The following is a 16,968-nucleotide window of genomic DNA, read 5'->3' as shown; positions in this document are numbered from 1 at the left end:
ATGGATGGCTTTTTAGAACAGGTTGTTGAGCCCACTAGGAGATCAGCTGTGCTGGATTGGGTGTTGTGCAATGATTTGAGGTGATAAGAGAGCTTAAGGTTAAGGAACCCTTAGGGAACAGTGATCACAATATGATCGAGTTCACTTTGAAATTTGAGGGAAAAAATAAAATCCAATGTGTCAGTATTTCAGTGGAATAAAGGAAATTACAATGGCATGAGAAGGGAGCTGACCGAAATTGACTGGAAGGGAACATTTGCAGGAAGGACAGCAGAGCAGCAATGGCTGGAGTTTCTGTGAAAAATAAGGAAAGTGCAAGATGTATATTCCAAATAAGAAATTTTCAAAGGGAAGGACACTACTGTGGCTGATTAGTGAAGTCAGAGCCAAAGTAAAAGCAAAAGATAGGGCATATAAGGAAGCCAGAGCTAGTGGGAAGATAGAGAATTGGAAAACATTTAAAGACTCGCAGAAGGAAACTAAGAAGGTCATTAGGAAGGAAAAGATGAATTATGAAAGAAAGCTGGTGACTAATATCAAAGAAGATACTAAAATCTTTAAGTATATAAAGAGTAAAAGAGTTGAGGGTAAATGTAGGACAAATACAAAATGAAGCTGGAGATATTGTAATGAAAGATGCAGAGATGGTAGAGGAACTGAATGTGTATTTTGCATCAGTCTTCACAGTGGAAGATATCTGCTAGTATAGTGGACATTCAAGAGTGTCAGGGAAGTCAGCACACATACAGATCAATACGCGCCTAATAGCGCACGCAACGATGTGTTACTAAAACAGAGTAGTTCCTTATTATAATGTATGCTATACAGTACACTTATAGTTTATCAACTTTATTTTACTGGGGCATTATGCTAACCAAATATGTTTACCGTTAACATACAAATGCCTACCATTTGTTTACTTAGCAACTTAATAATATCAAATTATAACAAAGTAACATCATAATATCAAACTATAACAAGCCTTTTTTTTACTTTTGGTCTAAGACCCATTTATAACTCAAGTCTCGGGGTTGGCGGGGGTGGGGGGGGGGTCTTCTCTAGATTGTCCGGCACTGAAGCAAATAGGTCTTCACTCTATTGTCTGGGATAAGTTGAACAATCCACAAATTGGCAGGTTCCAGCCATAAAGAGTAGTCACCTCCATCTTGCAAAGACGATGAAAGCAAAGTGAAATCCGTGAAAAGGTGAATGTTATTCTTAAAAATATGTACTATTATCAAAACTGAGATGGCATTGGAAAGTGTCTTCAAATAGTGTGTTCTTCAGTCTGTCAATAAACTTGTTCGTTTTAATACAGATTTCCATATAAAAGTCATAAACAGTTGACCTCTGAGTATAGGGAGTTAAGAAGATGTGTGCCTCCAACTTGCTAAGAGTTCTAGGCAGCAGATCGCCTCTGTATAATGAAGACTCCGTGCAGCTGTCCTAGATATGTACGCATCTTTGTGCTATCACTTGTCTTCCTTACCCATATCTCATTTGTTTCAAATGATCTAATTACACAGCCAATCTTCGTATTCTTCTTATTTCCAAATGGATGGCCTGACCTTTATGATACCATCTCTTATCGTAATATAACTTTCCACCTTCTATCGTGCTTCATATCTTTGTGCTGGTGATTCAGCGGGAGTGCTGGGAAGATGCTCAGGAGAAGATGGAGATGCTGGTCTTTTTGGAGATTTAAGCTTATTGAGAGTTCGTAGATCTTCCATTATCTGTTCATCTGTTAACAAATAATTTAACTGTGCAGGTGCAGGTTTTCGTCTTTTGTCTGTAATTGGAACAAGGTTATTAGGTCTCCTCCTTAGTTTCCTACTCATTATTGGCTTTACCTCCACAGAATCTCCTGTGAGTTCCATTGTTAGCCTCTCATTCTTAATCATCTTTTTTTTTCTTCTAACTCAAATCTTTTTATCTTCAAATTCCTTCACTGCTGCTTTCTTCTCTTTATTATAATTCCTTTCCACTTGTTCTGTCTCCAGTTGCAGAAAAAGCTCTGCATTTCGTATTCTTTCCTTGTATTGTTGATCTAGTTTCTTCATCCTTCTCTGATACTCCTGCAAAGTGCCTTCCTGTAACTGCTGTAGCTGTCTTTTGAGAGATGTCAATTTCTCCTGGTACATCTGCTCCTGGTACATCTGCCGACAAGACAATTCACTTTCGTCAGAGTTGTTTTCAACAGAACTGCTTTCTTTCATTTTGTGTACATTGTATTTTCCTTTCTGGGGTTTCTTGTTTCTCTGTATTTTGCCCTTTTTCTGCTGTTGACTAGCTTTGCATATTCTGCCAATGTGACCCTGTTTGCCACAGTTTCTGCATTATTGTTTTTAAACCAACAGTTATCCAGTTCATGTGATCTGTTCCCACAACGGTAACATTTCTTTCCTTCATTTCTGTTCAGTGACATTTTATTTGTGGCATATTCCAGAAGTGGAGAGTCCATCATCGTGCCCGACGCCGGCCCCCTAGGCCTGAGTCGACATAGTAGTAGTAGTATATTCTAGAGATTTTTGTTGTATCTTGGAAGTACCCCATGCTGCTGTTTCCATTGATATTTCAATGTTCAGCGCCTTCTCTAACGTAAGGTCTTTTTCACCCAGGAGCAGCTTCTGTGTGGTTTCACAGTGCATGCCACACACTAACCTGTCCCTCAATGAGTCCGATAGACCAGCTCCAAATTGACAATGTTCTGATGACTTGCGCAATTCAGCACAATATTCAGAAATGCTTTCATTTTTGCTCTGATTCTGTTTGTGAAATTTAAATCTTTCAGCAATGACCAGTGGTTTGGGGTTTAAATGCTGTTGGAGAGTGTCTACTATTTGCTTGAACGTTTTATCAGCTGGCTTTTCAGGGGTTAACAAGGTCCATAGCAGGCCGTATGTTTTTGCTCCCATAATATTGAGTAAGATACTGGCTTTCTTTTCATCCTTAACACCGTTAGCATCACAATATAACTCCACTCTCTCAATGTAAGTCGCCCAGTCTTCAATGCCACTATCAAGTGCTGTAATGGTTCCAATCATCGCCATCTTTGTTATGTTAATTAAGCCCCATTCTCCCCTTATTTTCCTTTTTGACACGTTCCTTTTTGCTAGCGCCACAAGCGCACTCCGTCTGGGCGTGTGTGTCGCCCTTTTTATCTCCCTTCTAGGGCAGGCAGACCCTCAGCCCCTGGGGGTCAGAGCCGGCTGTGGTCTTGCATGGACGTGCTGCGGCTCCGACTGCATCTCTTGGTCTCCCAACATTCCCGACCCTGGCTGTGCTCCCGCTTCCTTTCAGACTCATGGCCTCGCTCTGCCTGCTTCTCCCGCTCCTTGGCTTGTTCCTTGCACTCTTCTTCCAGGTGTCGTTATCAATTAAAACACGATGTTCCGATATGATGTAGGTTCATTAACCTTGTCACCAAATTGTTGTGTATGCGGCCTGGTTACACAACAATGCTATTAATAAAAACATTGGAGACGGAAGCTAAGGTTCATGGTTCTTTACTGGCAGAAACTGAACTTGGCACACGGCATACAGATCAATATGCGCCTAATAGCGCATGCTCAATACGCTCCTAATAGCACATGCAACAACATGTTACTAAAACATAAAGTAGTCCCTTATTATAATGTGGGCTATACAGTGCACATGCAATAAAGGGTAGCATGGTAGCGTAGTGGTTAGCACAATGCTTTACAGTAAATGTGACCCGCGTTCAAGTCCCAGTGCTGCCTGTTTTGAGTTTGTACTTTCTCCCTGTGATGCATGGATTTCCTCCGCGTGCTCGGATTTCCTTCCACAGTGCTAAGACATACTGGTTGGTAAGTTAATTGGTCATTGTAAATTGTCCCATGATTAGGCTAGAGTTAAATCGGGGGATTGCTGGGCAGCGTGGCTCAAAAGGTTGGAAGGACAGTATCTCAATTTAAAAAAAAATGCAAATATAATACAATCATCTCTGTGGTAAAGCAAAACATTAATAACACCAACATTGTTTGCCTTAGCAGGGCCTGTTTGGATAGCAAAACTGCACTTTATGCCACAATCTAGAAAGCTATGGACTAGGAGTAGGTAAATGAGAATGGTGTAGATGGATGTAATGGAATGGACCAAATGACCTGTGATTTGATCTGAAATCAGGAAAGATTTTTGCAGCATGTGGAAGAGAAAGGACAAATATTAGTACTGTCATCAGTCAAAAATAAATTGTTGTCTCTACTTGGAAGGTCTATAATGCCAAGTATAATTCAATAAAGTAACGGTGTGATACTGTTAAAGAAATTATTGTGTGATAGTAGGTCACCTTAACTTGCCTGACCAATCTTACAGCAGGTACAACATGTTAGGATTGAGATTAACTGTATGCATCTAAACCTGTGTTACAGCATCTCTTGGGCACCTTTCACCACTTGCCAATGGCCCTGATGTCATCACCAGGTTAGCACACTATTCCACTTACCCTGAATTTCCCTTGCGCCTCTAGATCTCACAAGTCAGTTCAGTATCTATGCAAAGCAAGCTTCAATAGGTTGAAATAAAGGGGCTTAATTGAGCAATGTCCGTCCACTTGCTCCATCCAGCGTAGGGGAACATTCAATGGTGAGGCCCCACACCGACAAAAACCTGATAACTTCCAACAGGAAGTATTGCTAAAGGCAGATTGTCTCCGGTCAGAGCAGTCAAAATTCCACAGTGCATTTTAAGTGTATCTAATGTTCCAACACATTAGTATATAAATTAAATAATTAAATTAAAATAATTCTAAAGATTTGGTTAATTAAAATACTGTGAAATAATTGAAAACATCAAAGTAAAAAGTAAACATTGATTATACTTGTGGAATTCACAGACTGAGAATCAAATGACTGAAAGACAGGTGAGTGAACCATTCAGTTCTGGTGCTTAGTGTCCGAGCCACTGACCATAAAGCTGGCTCCCAGGCTGTTCCAGGTGATTCTGGGACCAGGTAAATTTCTTGACAGCTTGATTGGGCACACAACCCAGGCGTTTCCCTGTGATCACAACAAAATTATGGGCTTTCTTGGAAGCAATTGAGAGAGCAGCCTTGGTCTCAGTTTAATGGCTGCAGCAGCACCACGCTCCCTTGGCACTGTACCACACCATCAACCCAGTCTCTGGCTTTGGACTCCTGGAGGTAACAACACAATCTAGAAATAAGCAAGTGGAAGTCACCAAACCATAACTGCTGTGGCAAATCTTTGAAGTCATTTCCAAAGCCAGTGGCTTGACCCAAAAGGAATTCACAGGTATGTTTCCAGGAATGGAGGATTTGAGTTGCAAGAAGAGACCAAATTAGCTGGGACTTTTCCCTGGATCAAGGGAGGCAGAGGGATGATCCTATAGACATTTTAAGAAGGGGCATGGATAAGGTACCCTTTCCTGGGGTACAGGTGTCTAAAACTAAAGAGCATAGGTCTGAAGAAGGGCTTCTCAATCTTCTTTTGTCCTGGGTCCTGGGCCACTGAACAATCCATGGACTCCAGGGTGAGAGGGAAAAGAATTGAAAGGGCAGGTTTCACAAGCAGAGGGTGTTGAGTATATGGAATGAGCTGACAGGAAGTGGTAGAGGTGAGTACAAAAACCATATTTGAAAGGCATTTGGACACATAAATAGACAGGAAAGGTTAATAGGGTTATGAGGCAACTGGGACTTGCTCAGGAAGACATTGTTTGGCATAGATGAGTTGGACTGCAGTGCCTGTTTCTCTACTGTATGACCCTAAGAGTATGATACAGCCACAGCCAACTGCAGTCCCAACTAAATATCAAATAATAGTTGATTATAATGAGAACATGTAAAGAAGGTACATATAGAACCATAGAACATTACAGCACAGAAACAGGCCTTTTGGCCCTTCTTGGCTGTGCCGAACCATTTTCTGCCTAGTCCCACTGACCTGCACCTGGACCATATCCCTCCATACACCTCCCATCCATGTACCTGTCCAAAGTTTTCTTAAATGTTAAGAGTGAGCCAGCATTTACCACTTCATCTGGCAGCTCATTCCATATTCCCACCACTCTCTGTATGAAGAAGCCTCCTAATGTTCCCTTTAAACTTTTCCCCCCTCACCCTTAACCCATGTCCTCTGGTTTTTTTCTCCCCTTGCCTCAGTGGAAAAAGCCTGCTTGCATTCACTCTATCTATACCCATCATAATTTTATATACCTCTATCGAATCTCCCCTCATTCTTCTACGCTGCAGGGAATAAAGTCCTAACCTATTCAATCTTTCTCTGTAACTGAGTTTCTCAAGTCCCGGCAACATCCTTGTAAACCACCACAGCACTCTTTCAACCTTATTAATATCCTTCCTGTAATTTGGTGACCAAAACTGCACACAATACTCCAAATTTGGCCTCACCAATGCCTTATACAACCTCACCATAACATTCCAACTCTTATACTCAATATAAAGGCCAACGTACCAAAAACTCTCTTTACAACCCTATCTACCTGTGACACCACTTTTAGGGAATTTTGTATCTATTCCCAGATCCCTCTGTTCTACTGCACTCCTCAGTGCCCTACCATTTACCTTGTATGTTCTACCTTAGTTTGTCCTTCCTAAGTGCAATACCTCACACCTGTCTGTATTAACTCCATCTGCCATTTTTCAGCCCATTTTTCCAGCTGGTCCAAATCCTTCTGCAAGCTTTGAAAAGCTTCCTCACTGTCCATTACGCCCCCGATCTTTGTATCATCAGCAAATTTGCTGATCCAGTTTACCACATAATCATCCAGATCATTGATATAGATGACAAATAACAATGGCCCCAGCACTGATCCCTGTGGCACACCACTAGTCACAGGCCTCCACTCAGAGAAGCAATCCTCCACTACCACTGTCTGGCTTCTTCCATTGAGCCAATGTCTAATCCAATTTACTATCTCTCCATGTATACCTAAAGACTGAATCTTCCTAACAAACCTCCCATGTGGGACCTTGTCAAAGGCCTTACTGAAGTCCATGTAGACAACATCCACTGCCTTCCCTTCATCCACTTTCCTGGTAACCTCCTCGAAAAACTCTTAATAGATTGGTCAAACATGACCTACCACGCACAAAGCCATGTTGATCCCCCCTAATAAGTCCCCGTCTATCCAAATACTTGTAGATCCTATCTCTTAGTACTCCTTCCAATAATTTACGTACTACTGACGTCAAATTTACCGGCCCATAATTTCCCGGATTACTTTTAGAGCCTTTTTCAAACAACGGAACAACATGAGCCACTCTCCAATCCTCCGGCACCTCACCCGTAGATACCGACATTTTAAGTATATCTGCCAGGGCCCCTGCAATTTCAACACTAGTCTCCTTCAAGGTCTGAATACCCTGTCAGGTCCTGGGGATTTATCTACTCTGATTTGCCTCAAGGTAGCAAGCTCCTCCTCCTCTTCAATCCGTATAGGTTCCATAACCTCACTACTTGTTTGCCTTATTTCCATTGACTCCATGCCAGTTTCCTTAGTAAATACAGACACAAAAAAACCATTTAAGATCTCCCCCATTTCTTTTGGTTCCATACATAGCCGACTGCTCTGATCTTCAAGAGAACCAATTTTATTCCTTACTATCGTTTTGCTCTTAATATACCCGTGGAAGCTCTTTGGATTATCCTTCACCTTGACTGCCAGGGCAACCTCATGACTTCTTTTAGCCCTCCTGATTTCTTTCTTAAGTATTTTTTTTTGCACTTTTTATACCCCTCAAGCACCTTATTTGCTCCCTGTTTCCTATACATGTCATACATCTCTCTTCTTCTTTATCAGAGTTGCAATATCCCTTGAGAACCAAGGTTCCGTATTCCTATTCAGTTTGTCTTTAATCCTGACAGGAACATACAAACTCTGCACTCTCAAAATTTCTCCTTTGAAGGCCTCCCACTTACCAATCATATCCTTGCCAGAGAATAACCTGTCCCAATCCATGCTTTTTAGATCCTTTCTCATTTCTTCAAATTTAGCCTTTTTCCAGTTTAGAACCTCAACCTGAGGACCAGATCTATCTTCATCCATGATCAAGTTGAAACTAATAGTGTTATGATCACTGGAACCAAAGTGTTCCCCTACGCACACCTCTGTCACCTGTCCTAACTCGTTTCCTAATAGGAGATCTAATATTGCATCCTCTCTATTTGGTATCTCTATATATTGATTTAGAAAACTTTCCTGAACACATTTTACAAACTCTAACCCGTCTAGACCTTCAACAGTATGGGAGTCCCAATCAATATATGGAAAATTAAAATCCCCTACCACCACAACTTTATATTTCCTGCAGTTGTCTGCTACCTCTCTGCAGATTTGGTCCTCCAATTCTCACTGACTATTGGGTGGTCTGTAATACAATCCCACTAATGTGGCCATACCTTTCCTGTTTCTCAGCTCCACCCATATGGCCTCGGTAGACAAGCCCTCCAATCTGCCCTGCCTGAGCACTGCTGTAACATTTCCCCTGACTAGCAATGCCACCCTCCCCCACCCTTCACTCCTCTGCCTCTATCATGCCTGAAACATCGGAACCCTTGAAGTCCTGCCCTCCTGTTGCCAAGTTTCACTAATGGCTATAATGTCGTAATTCCATGTGTCAATCCACACCCTCAGCTCATCAGCCTTCCCCACAATACCCCTTGCATTGAAATAGACACACCTCAGAAGATTATTACCACCACACACAACCTTTCTATTTGTGACTTTGCATGAACTCTAACATCATTTATTTTCACCCCGTTCCATTATCTGCTCTGGCACTTTGGTTCCCATCCCCCTGCAAATCTACGTTTGTAGTTTAAACCCTCCCCAATAGCACGAACAAACCTCCCTTATCAACTTGTTTCCTTCTTCCAAAGCGACTGGCTCCCTGCTTACTGAGGACACCATGTTGTCTTGAGTGGTCTGATGTTACAGTTGATGTCACAGACACCCCAGAGTAGATCATAGGCTATACAGCAGATGTGGGACCCGTCAGACCATTTCAGGGAAACACGGCCAGACAGGGCATCTCTATGAGTACACTGGCCAAGCCGGAACTGTGGCATCTGTCTGGCTCTGCATGGATATGGGGAAAGTAGAAACTGTTATTTTCAATCTGTTTTACTTAAAATGATAAAGATGAATCAATAATGTTCCTGAAACACATATTTTCCTGACATACAGTATTTTGATGTTTGTTTCAGCAATGTGTTCTGGGAGTAATATACTGATGAATGAATGGAATCCTAGGAGCTGTCAGCCTCTCGTTGACTGAAAGATTGATTGGTTGAAACGGTTTAAAATCAATTTATAAACTCCAGATCCAGAGCAGACAAAAAACTGAGGCATCAACAGCAATCAAATTAATACACATTTATTCTCTGCCAAAGATGCTAATGATAATCCATTTGCATTGGAAAAGAGCAAAATTTCAGTAAACATTCATCCCCAAACAGAAGTTCACAACTCTTCAAGTACCAGAACAATTCCAGCAGAATGGAAGTCTCTGTTACAGACTGACAAAAGAGCACATAAAAATAATTGCTGAGATATTTGCCTTTGGACAGTCATACTAAACATGCAAGCCAGGTTTCAATATTTCTATTCTGCTGACTTCAAGCATTACAAAATGCATATTATTGTATTTTGAGTATATTAATGTAATTGTATTTAGTTGGCTGAATTTTAGCTTCAGTTGTATCTTAATGATTTCAAAGAAGATTGCAAGATGTTTTTAAGAAGGAATATGTTTTAAATTATTTTTGATACAGTACCTTCCCTCCAACTCTACTTCAGTTTGCTTAAAGAAAACACGCTTGTTTTGGCTTTCCTTGAATCCGTGACAAAACCAGTCAAAGAACAAGACATTGGAATGTAACTCTCCTCTATCAAGACGCTCCTTTTATTTCACTTTCCGTCCTGACGGCTGTGAGTACCGATTCTGGAGTTGTCAGTGGTTCTGCGGTGCGGTGAGTGTGAGAATGCTGATGGTACTTGGTGATTATGGAGTCTCAAGTGAACAGAGATCCTGCAGCAGGTCAATGGCTCAATGGCCAGTGAGCTTCAGTATTTCAAAGGCTAACGATGCACTGGCAATATCGGCATGAGAACTAGGATAAGAACAAAGAAAATGCTGTCAATGATTGAAACCACATCACACAGGACAGAATTAAACAGGTTTGTAGAGATTAATCTGAAAGTGCAATGATTTGGGTTTGTAGGGCAGCTGAATAACACCTCTGATCCTCTCTGTCTTACCGCTGAAACACCACATAGATAGAAAGCAGACCGATCTTCTGGCTGGAGAACACAGAAATAAGGGCCAGAGTCCAAAACATTAAAAAAAAGTCTTTTGGAATTAAACTGGGGAACATTTGTACTTATAGGGGTGGGTGAAATTTGTAAGTTGCTTTTATATGCTGGAGTCTCAAGATCCCGCAGATAGTGGAAACTGCAGCAAAAAAAAAGCTGGAAAAACTCAGTAGATCAGGCAACATCAATATGGTGAGTTTGTCCAGCAGTTTTCTACTCAGTCAATTGCTAACTTTAAGCTGTGGCCTGACAGACTTTTGTTAAATAGAGTTACAATGTTTCATTCATAACCAAGCTTCATATTTATTGCCCACAGCAGTGAAATGAATTGCTTTATTGTACTTCCTTTCATTAGATATTCAATATGTTTATGAACTTGCTTTTCTTTCAGGAGCATGTAGATCTGAAAAACAGTTCATCTGTTTTTATCAATGGGTCTTTCTGTACCCAGTGTAGAAACTAGAGTACTGTTCATGTGGTTCATGACTGTGGCTGCGGACTTGGGGGTAGTGTTGCAGTGATCCACGAGGCTCTAGGGACTGCCTGCTGTGAGGTAACAGGTGAACATCAGACAGATCAAAGAACAGCTCGAGCAGGCAACTTTCTCCCTTTCTCTGCTCTGAGGATGGGGACAGCAGGGGTTCACTGACAGACTCAGCAGTTCCAAAAGCAAGCTCATCGATACATGGAGGATGGGGAGCAAAAAGAAACCAACGGTGACAAGCGACTCTATCATCTGGTGGGGCAGATAGACACAAGAGACTGCAGGTGCTGGGGTCCAGATCAACATATGAAATTCTGAAGGAATTCAGCAGTTCACCAGCATCTCGGGGCGGTGGGGGGGAGGGGGCGGCGGAGGGTGTGAAAGAATTGTCAACATTTCAGGCAAAGACCCTACATCACATCTATGTGTACACGTGTGCATGGGTTGTCTCCCTATTTAAGGAGGGATGTTGTGTAATAGAGATAAGGAAAATTGGGGATTATCCCATAAAGAAGGATTAGGCTGGCTGGGTTGGTACTCTCATGTGTTTAGCAGAATGTGAAGTGAACTTACTGAAAGATACAATATCCTTTAGGAAAAGTGGATGCGGTGATGAGGTTCTGCTGGTAAGGTGTCTAGAACCAGGAAAACCAAATTCAAAGGGTTAGGCAGCAGGATAACGAGAGGAAAGATTCTCTCACCCAGAGTGCCATGGATCTTTGCAATGTTCTATCCAAGGGAGTTAGTTGCAGAGGCTCAGTCACTGAGCATTCAAGACATCCATCAGTAGATGTTAGGATATCAGGGGATATGGAATCACTGCAGGAAAGTGGTACTGCAGTAGTTTTGCACTGTGCATCTTCGAGTGCACGGGTCTCTGAGTGTGGTCTTTGGTGAGCAAGGAGCTTTGGTGCGGAAGGCTCACAGAATCTTCTCAGCACTGACCTTTGGATTGGCAGTGTGACGTTGGTGGTAGTCTTGGTATTGGGTGCTTGGTATTTCCATGTTTATAGTTCAAATTGTGGGAATAGATTGGATTACCATTTCAAAGGGCCCTTCCTAAATTAAAAGCATTGCTCCAATTTGACCAGTTTGAATGCCAGGCTTTGGAACGTAAGTGCCCATTGCATGTACCACAATGCCTCTGTGAGGCTGAAGCTCCCATGGAGGTGGTCACTTTTAAAGGCATTCCCAGAGGCAGCTGGAGGACAGAAAGAAAACCAAGATTACAGCACTGTGGGTGGCTCAAATATATAAGGGGAAGGAGCAAGAGTACAAGGGACCAGTAGGGAGGCCTGATAATAAGGGGAGTAGACTTCTGTGGCCATGGATGTGAACCAAGGCCGATGGAACCTGGGTTACGGATGTCATAAAACAGTCCTAGGGAAAGGTAAACAACCAGATGTTGTCATCCACATTGGTACTGATGACATCAGTGAGAAGAGAGACGAGGCCTGTGATGTGGGTTCAGAGAGCTGGGTCACAAACTATAGAGCAGGGCCTGTAAGGTTGCAGCCTCTGGACTACCTGTGTTAGTGAGTAAATATGAATAGGAAGAGAAATGAATGTGTGGCTAAATGGGTTGTGTAGGAGAAAGCTATAGAGTTTTGTATTATCGGGAATGTCTCTGAGAGAGGTGGGACTTTTAGAAGCCAGATGGTTCTGCCTGAACTGGAATGGATCCAACATCCCTGCAGAGAGGTTTACAGAGTGTTTAAACTAATTTGGCAGGTGAACAGGACACAGGATGGCCCTACATGGAGGTACAGCCAAATAAAGAAAGAAAATGGAATCAGTCCAGTAAGCAGAGCAGACATGGGCATATACCGAGTGTATAAAAAGTTTTCATGTTTTACTGTTTTACATTGAAAACAGGATACTCTTAGAACAGAGAAGACTGAGGAATGGAGGTATACAAAATTGAGGGGTGTAGATGGGTAAATTCAGGCAGGTTTTTCCACTGAGGTTGGGTGGGACTACAACTAGAGGTCATGAGTTAAGGGAACATGAAGGGAAACTTCCTCACTCCGAGGGTTGTGACGGTGTGGAATGAGCTACCAGCGCAAGTGGTGCATGCGAACGCAATTTCAATGTTTAAGGGAAGTTTGGATAGGAGGAGCATGGAGGGCGATGACGGAGCAGGTTGATGGGAGTAGGCAATTTAAATGGTTAGGCATGAACTAGATAGGCTGAAGGACCTGTTTCTCTACTGTAATTTTCTATGACTCTGTAACATTGAATCACAGTGGAATGAATTTGGCTTTTTTATGCTGATCAACAGAAAAAGACACACGTCAAAATGAAAACAGATCTCTGCAAAGTGATCTAAATTACAAATATAAAACACAAAATAATTGATTTCATAAGTATTAACCCTTTTTAATACGACACACCAAATCACCACTGGTGCAGTTAATTGGTTTTAGAAGTCACATAATTAGTTAAATAGAGTGGAGATGTGTGCAGTCACAGTGTTTCAATTGATTGTAGTAAAAATACACCTGTATCTGGAAGGTTCAACTGCTGGTGAGTCAGTATCCTGGCAAAAACTACACTATGAAGACAAAAGAACAGTCCAAGCAACTCTATGAAAAGGTTATTGAAAAGCACAAGCCAGGAGATGGATGCATGAAAATTTCTAAGTCACTGAATATCGCTTCGAGTACAGTTAAGTCAACCATCAAGAAATGGAAAGAATATGGCACAGCTGTAAATCTGCCTGGAGCAGGCTGTTCTCAAAAACTGGGTGACTGTACAAGAAGGGGACTAGTGAGGGAGGCCAACAACAGATCCATGACAGCTCTGGAGGAGTTACAAGCTTCAGTGGCTGAGATGGGAGAGTCTATGCATACAACAACTGTTGCCTGGGTGCTTCACCAATCTCAGCTTTATGGAAGAGTGGCAAAGAGAAAGCCAATGTTGAAAAAAAACACACATGAAATCTTGGCTAGAATTAGCCAGAAGGCATGTAGGAGACTCTGAAGTCAGCTCGAAGAAGGTTCTATTGTCTTATAAAACCAAAATTGAGCTTTTTGGCCATCAGACTAAATGTTATGTTTGGCATAAGCCAAGCACCACACATCATCAAAAACGCACCGTCCCTACCGTGAAGCATGGTGGTGGCTGCATCATGCTGTGGGGATGCTTCACTGCAGCAGGCCCGGGAAGGCTTGTGAAGGTAGAGGGTAAAATAAATGTCACAAAATACAGGGGAAACCCTGATGCAGTCTAAAAGAAAATTGCGACATGGACAGTAACTCTGAGCATAAAGCCAAAGCTACACAGGGATTGGCTTAAAAACAACAAAGTTCATGTCCTGGCGTGGCTGAGTCAGAGTCCAGACCTCAATCCAATCGAGAATTTGTGGCTGGATTTGAAAAGGGCTGTTCACTCATGGTCCCCATGCAATCTGACAGAGCTTCAGCAGTTTTGTAAAGAAGAATGGGGACAAATTGCAGTGTCCAGATGTGCGAAGCTGCTAGAGACCTATGCACAAAGACTCAAGGCTGCAATTGTTGCCAAAGGTGCATTTTCTAAATACTAACTTGAAGAGGTGAGTAATTATGCAATCAATTATTTTGTGTTTAGTAATTGTAATAAATTCTGACCAATTTGTAGACATTTGTTTTCACTTTGCCACGGAAGAGTCTCTTCTGTTGATCAGAGTCAAAAAAGCCAAATTAAATCCACTGAGATTCAATGTTGTAAAACAATAAAACATGAAAACTCCCAAGGGAGTGAGTACTTCTTATAGGCACTGAAAGACATGTGTGAGGACTGGAAGGCTAAATTTATCCTTTTTAACACATGGAGTTTGACTGCTAAGGTAAAAAAACTTTGAAGTATTGATCAGTGTGAATTTGAAACGTGTGCAATTACTCTGATGTGGTTATAAGAAGAGTGCTACTGGGCAACTTTCAGGATACCTGAGTTTCAGCAGTAACATGCTGGGTGGGGAAGGGCTAAAAGAGAGCAGTACAGAATCCAGTACTGTGGTAACAAGGAAGGGTGTTGTCAAAAGTTCTTCAAACTGGGGAATTTGAAATGTAAAAGGTTCAGAAGGAATTTATGTGCATCCAGAAGAGTCTTTTGAACCAGTACAAATATTAACCATGATTTTCTTGGATAGGAAAGAAAGCTTTATTCCTGTGTGGAGAGAGTTCTTTAAGTGATAAGCATGTGGTTAGAAATGTTGCAGTAACTCAGTTGAAGTGGAATGCATGACTGATGTCACTGCAGCAAAGCTGTGGTGTGAATCTGTGCTTTGTGATTGATTTTAAGGTTCTCCTGGTGGTTTATAAAGCTCCCTGCTATATCGCAGACATTCTAACCCCTTATTCTACTTCCAGGTCCCTCAGGGCTCCTGGCTGTCTCGCAATCTAAATTTAAGTTCCGGGTGACCACGCCTTTGCTGTTGTAGCCCCTAGACCAGAGGTGTCAAACTCATTTTAGGTCACGGGCCGGATTGAGCAAACTGCGACTTCATGCGGGCCGGATCAGTTGTGCGCGCACGTGTGCTCCCACAGTTTTCATTGCCTTTGATTTTTCAACCTGCTCTCATGTGTCTCAGTCTCTGCTATAACTACAAGGTGTTTCACTTTACCAATTTCATTTCTTATGAAGAAGATTGCTTAGCAAGCATTATCTTTATGATTGGTATTAACTTATAGTCATAGGCTACAAGAAAGTTGTGATGAGAGAGAGAAAAACCGATGCTATTTTGGCTAAGATTGTTTTGGGAGCCACACCCTTTCCATTAATAAACCATTTGAAATCGAACATTAGCAGACACAAATGTAGACCTAACGAAAGAAATTGTAAATGTAGGCTACACAACTGCACCTAATTTTTATTAGCCTGCTTCCAGCAATCAAATTCAGACAATGAACACAGTTAGCCTCTAATTTTTATTGAAGTGATCACACTTACAATAATAGAAGTCAGAAAATGAATGAATCACAATATTATGACACCCAATATTACATAATGCATTTTGTTTACATGTCGCAGTGCATTGAAGAGTGTCACTCATTTTTCACTTGCTGCTTCCAGACACCTGACATCTCTTGGCTTTAACCAGCCTGTCAACATCAGGGACCAGTTTCTGGGCAGTTGTGATTTGTTAATGTTCATTATGGAGAATGCCTGCTCACAGAGATATGTTGTCCCCAACACGCAAAGGATCTTTGAGGCAAAGTCTGTCATCTTGGGGTACATCAGTCCCAGGTGTTGATAGAATGAGTCCAGATCCACAGTCTCAAATTTATATTTCAAAGCCGAATTACACTGAATTTCAATTAGTTCCATTTGGAGTTCCTCTGGTACATCTGATGCTGCGTTGACGGCAAATGGCGAGCAAAATAGTGAGAATTCCTTCTTGAGCTGAGTGAAGACTTGGAAACGATTCTGAAACCCACTTTTCAGCCGTGATATCTTGTCCTTGTACCTGTCCATTGTCATTAATCCCATGAGCGACACGTACAGACCGCAAAGAGGGGAAATGAGCTGGGTTGCTCTGGGATAGTTGCATCTCCCACAGGCCTAATTTAGTTTGAAAGGCACAAATGCTGTCATAGCATTCCGTAACAAGTTTGTTGCGGCCTTGCATGTTAACATTAAGCACATTTAAGAGCTCTGTTATATCCACCAAAAAAGCAAGATCATGAAGCCAGTCTGGGTCATCCAACTCTGCCACTGGCTTCCCTTTCTCGTTCATGAATAGTCCAATCTCCGCACGTAATTGAAGAAAAACGTTTGAGCACAATAAATACTCCCATTTGAGCTACATCAGTCAGGTCGGTGCTCTCATCAATTGCAATAGAGAAGGCAATAAATTTCTTCACTTTGTCTTTTAGTTGACTGTTCAAATCTCCGGCAAGGTCCCCGATTCTATCTGCCACAGTATTTCTTGACAAGCTGATATTACCAAAACCCTGTCTCTTCTCAGGGCACACCAGCTCAGCCACCGTCAGTATGCATGCTTTGATGAATTCCCCCTCTGAGTACGGCTTTGACGTAGCAGCTATTTTGTTGGCAATAATATAGCTGGCCTTGACATCATGAGTCTCTCGACTTTTGGTGAACACTGATTGCTGTTTTTTCAGAACTGCTTCAAGCTCGTTTACCTTTTGCGTTCTTGTCATATTTTTCTCCGTGTGACATCT

General features: G+C 41.9%; 1 protein-coding gene across 6 annotated transcripts in view; it reads right to left on the bottom strand.

Annotated features, from left to right (window-relative positions):
- Nucleotides 1–9,309: 9,309 nt before the first annotated feature.
- The window catches only part of ulk4 (unc-51 like kinase 4), a 755,583-nt gene continuing 747,924 nt past the window's right edge, over nt 9,310–16,968 (bottom strand). For 5 of the 6 annotated variants that reach the window (XM_063070087.1, XM_063070093.1, XM_063070092.1 and 2 more), the window contains exon 38: nt 9,310–10,118. In XM_063070087.1, the coding sequence (XP_062926157.1) occupies nt 10,055–10,118 (64 nt within the window). In that variant the 3' untranslated portion in view covers nt 9,310–10,054. The remainder of the gene's footprint in view (nt 10,119–16,968) is intronic. The other variant, XM_063070088.1, reaches the window with a different exon arrangement.

Source organism: Mobula hypostoma, chromosome 17, assembly GCF_963921235.1.
Source record: "Mobula hypostoma chromosome 17, sMobHyp1.1, whole genome shotgun sequence".
Classification (NCBI taxonomy): domain Eukaryota; kingdom Metazoa; phylum Chordata; class Chondrichthyes; order Myliobatiformes; family Myliobatidae; genus Mobula; species Mobula hypostoma.
This window is presented reverse-complemented; position numbering and strand designations above follow the sequence as displayed.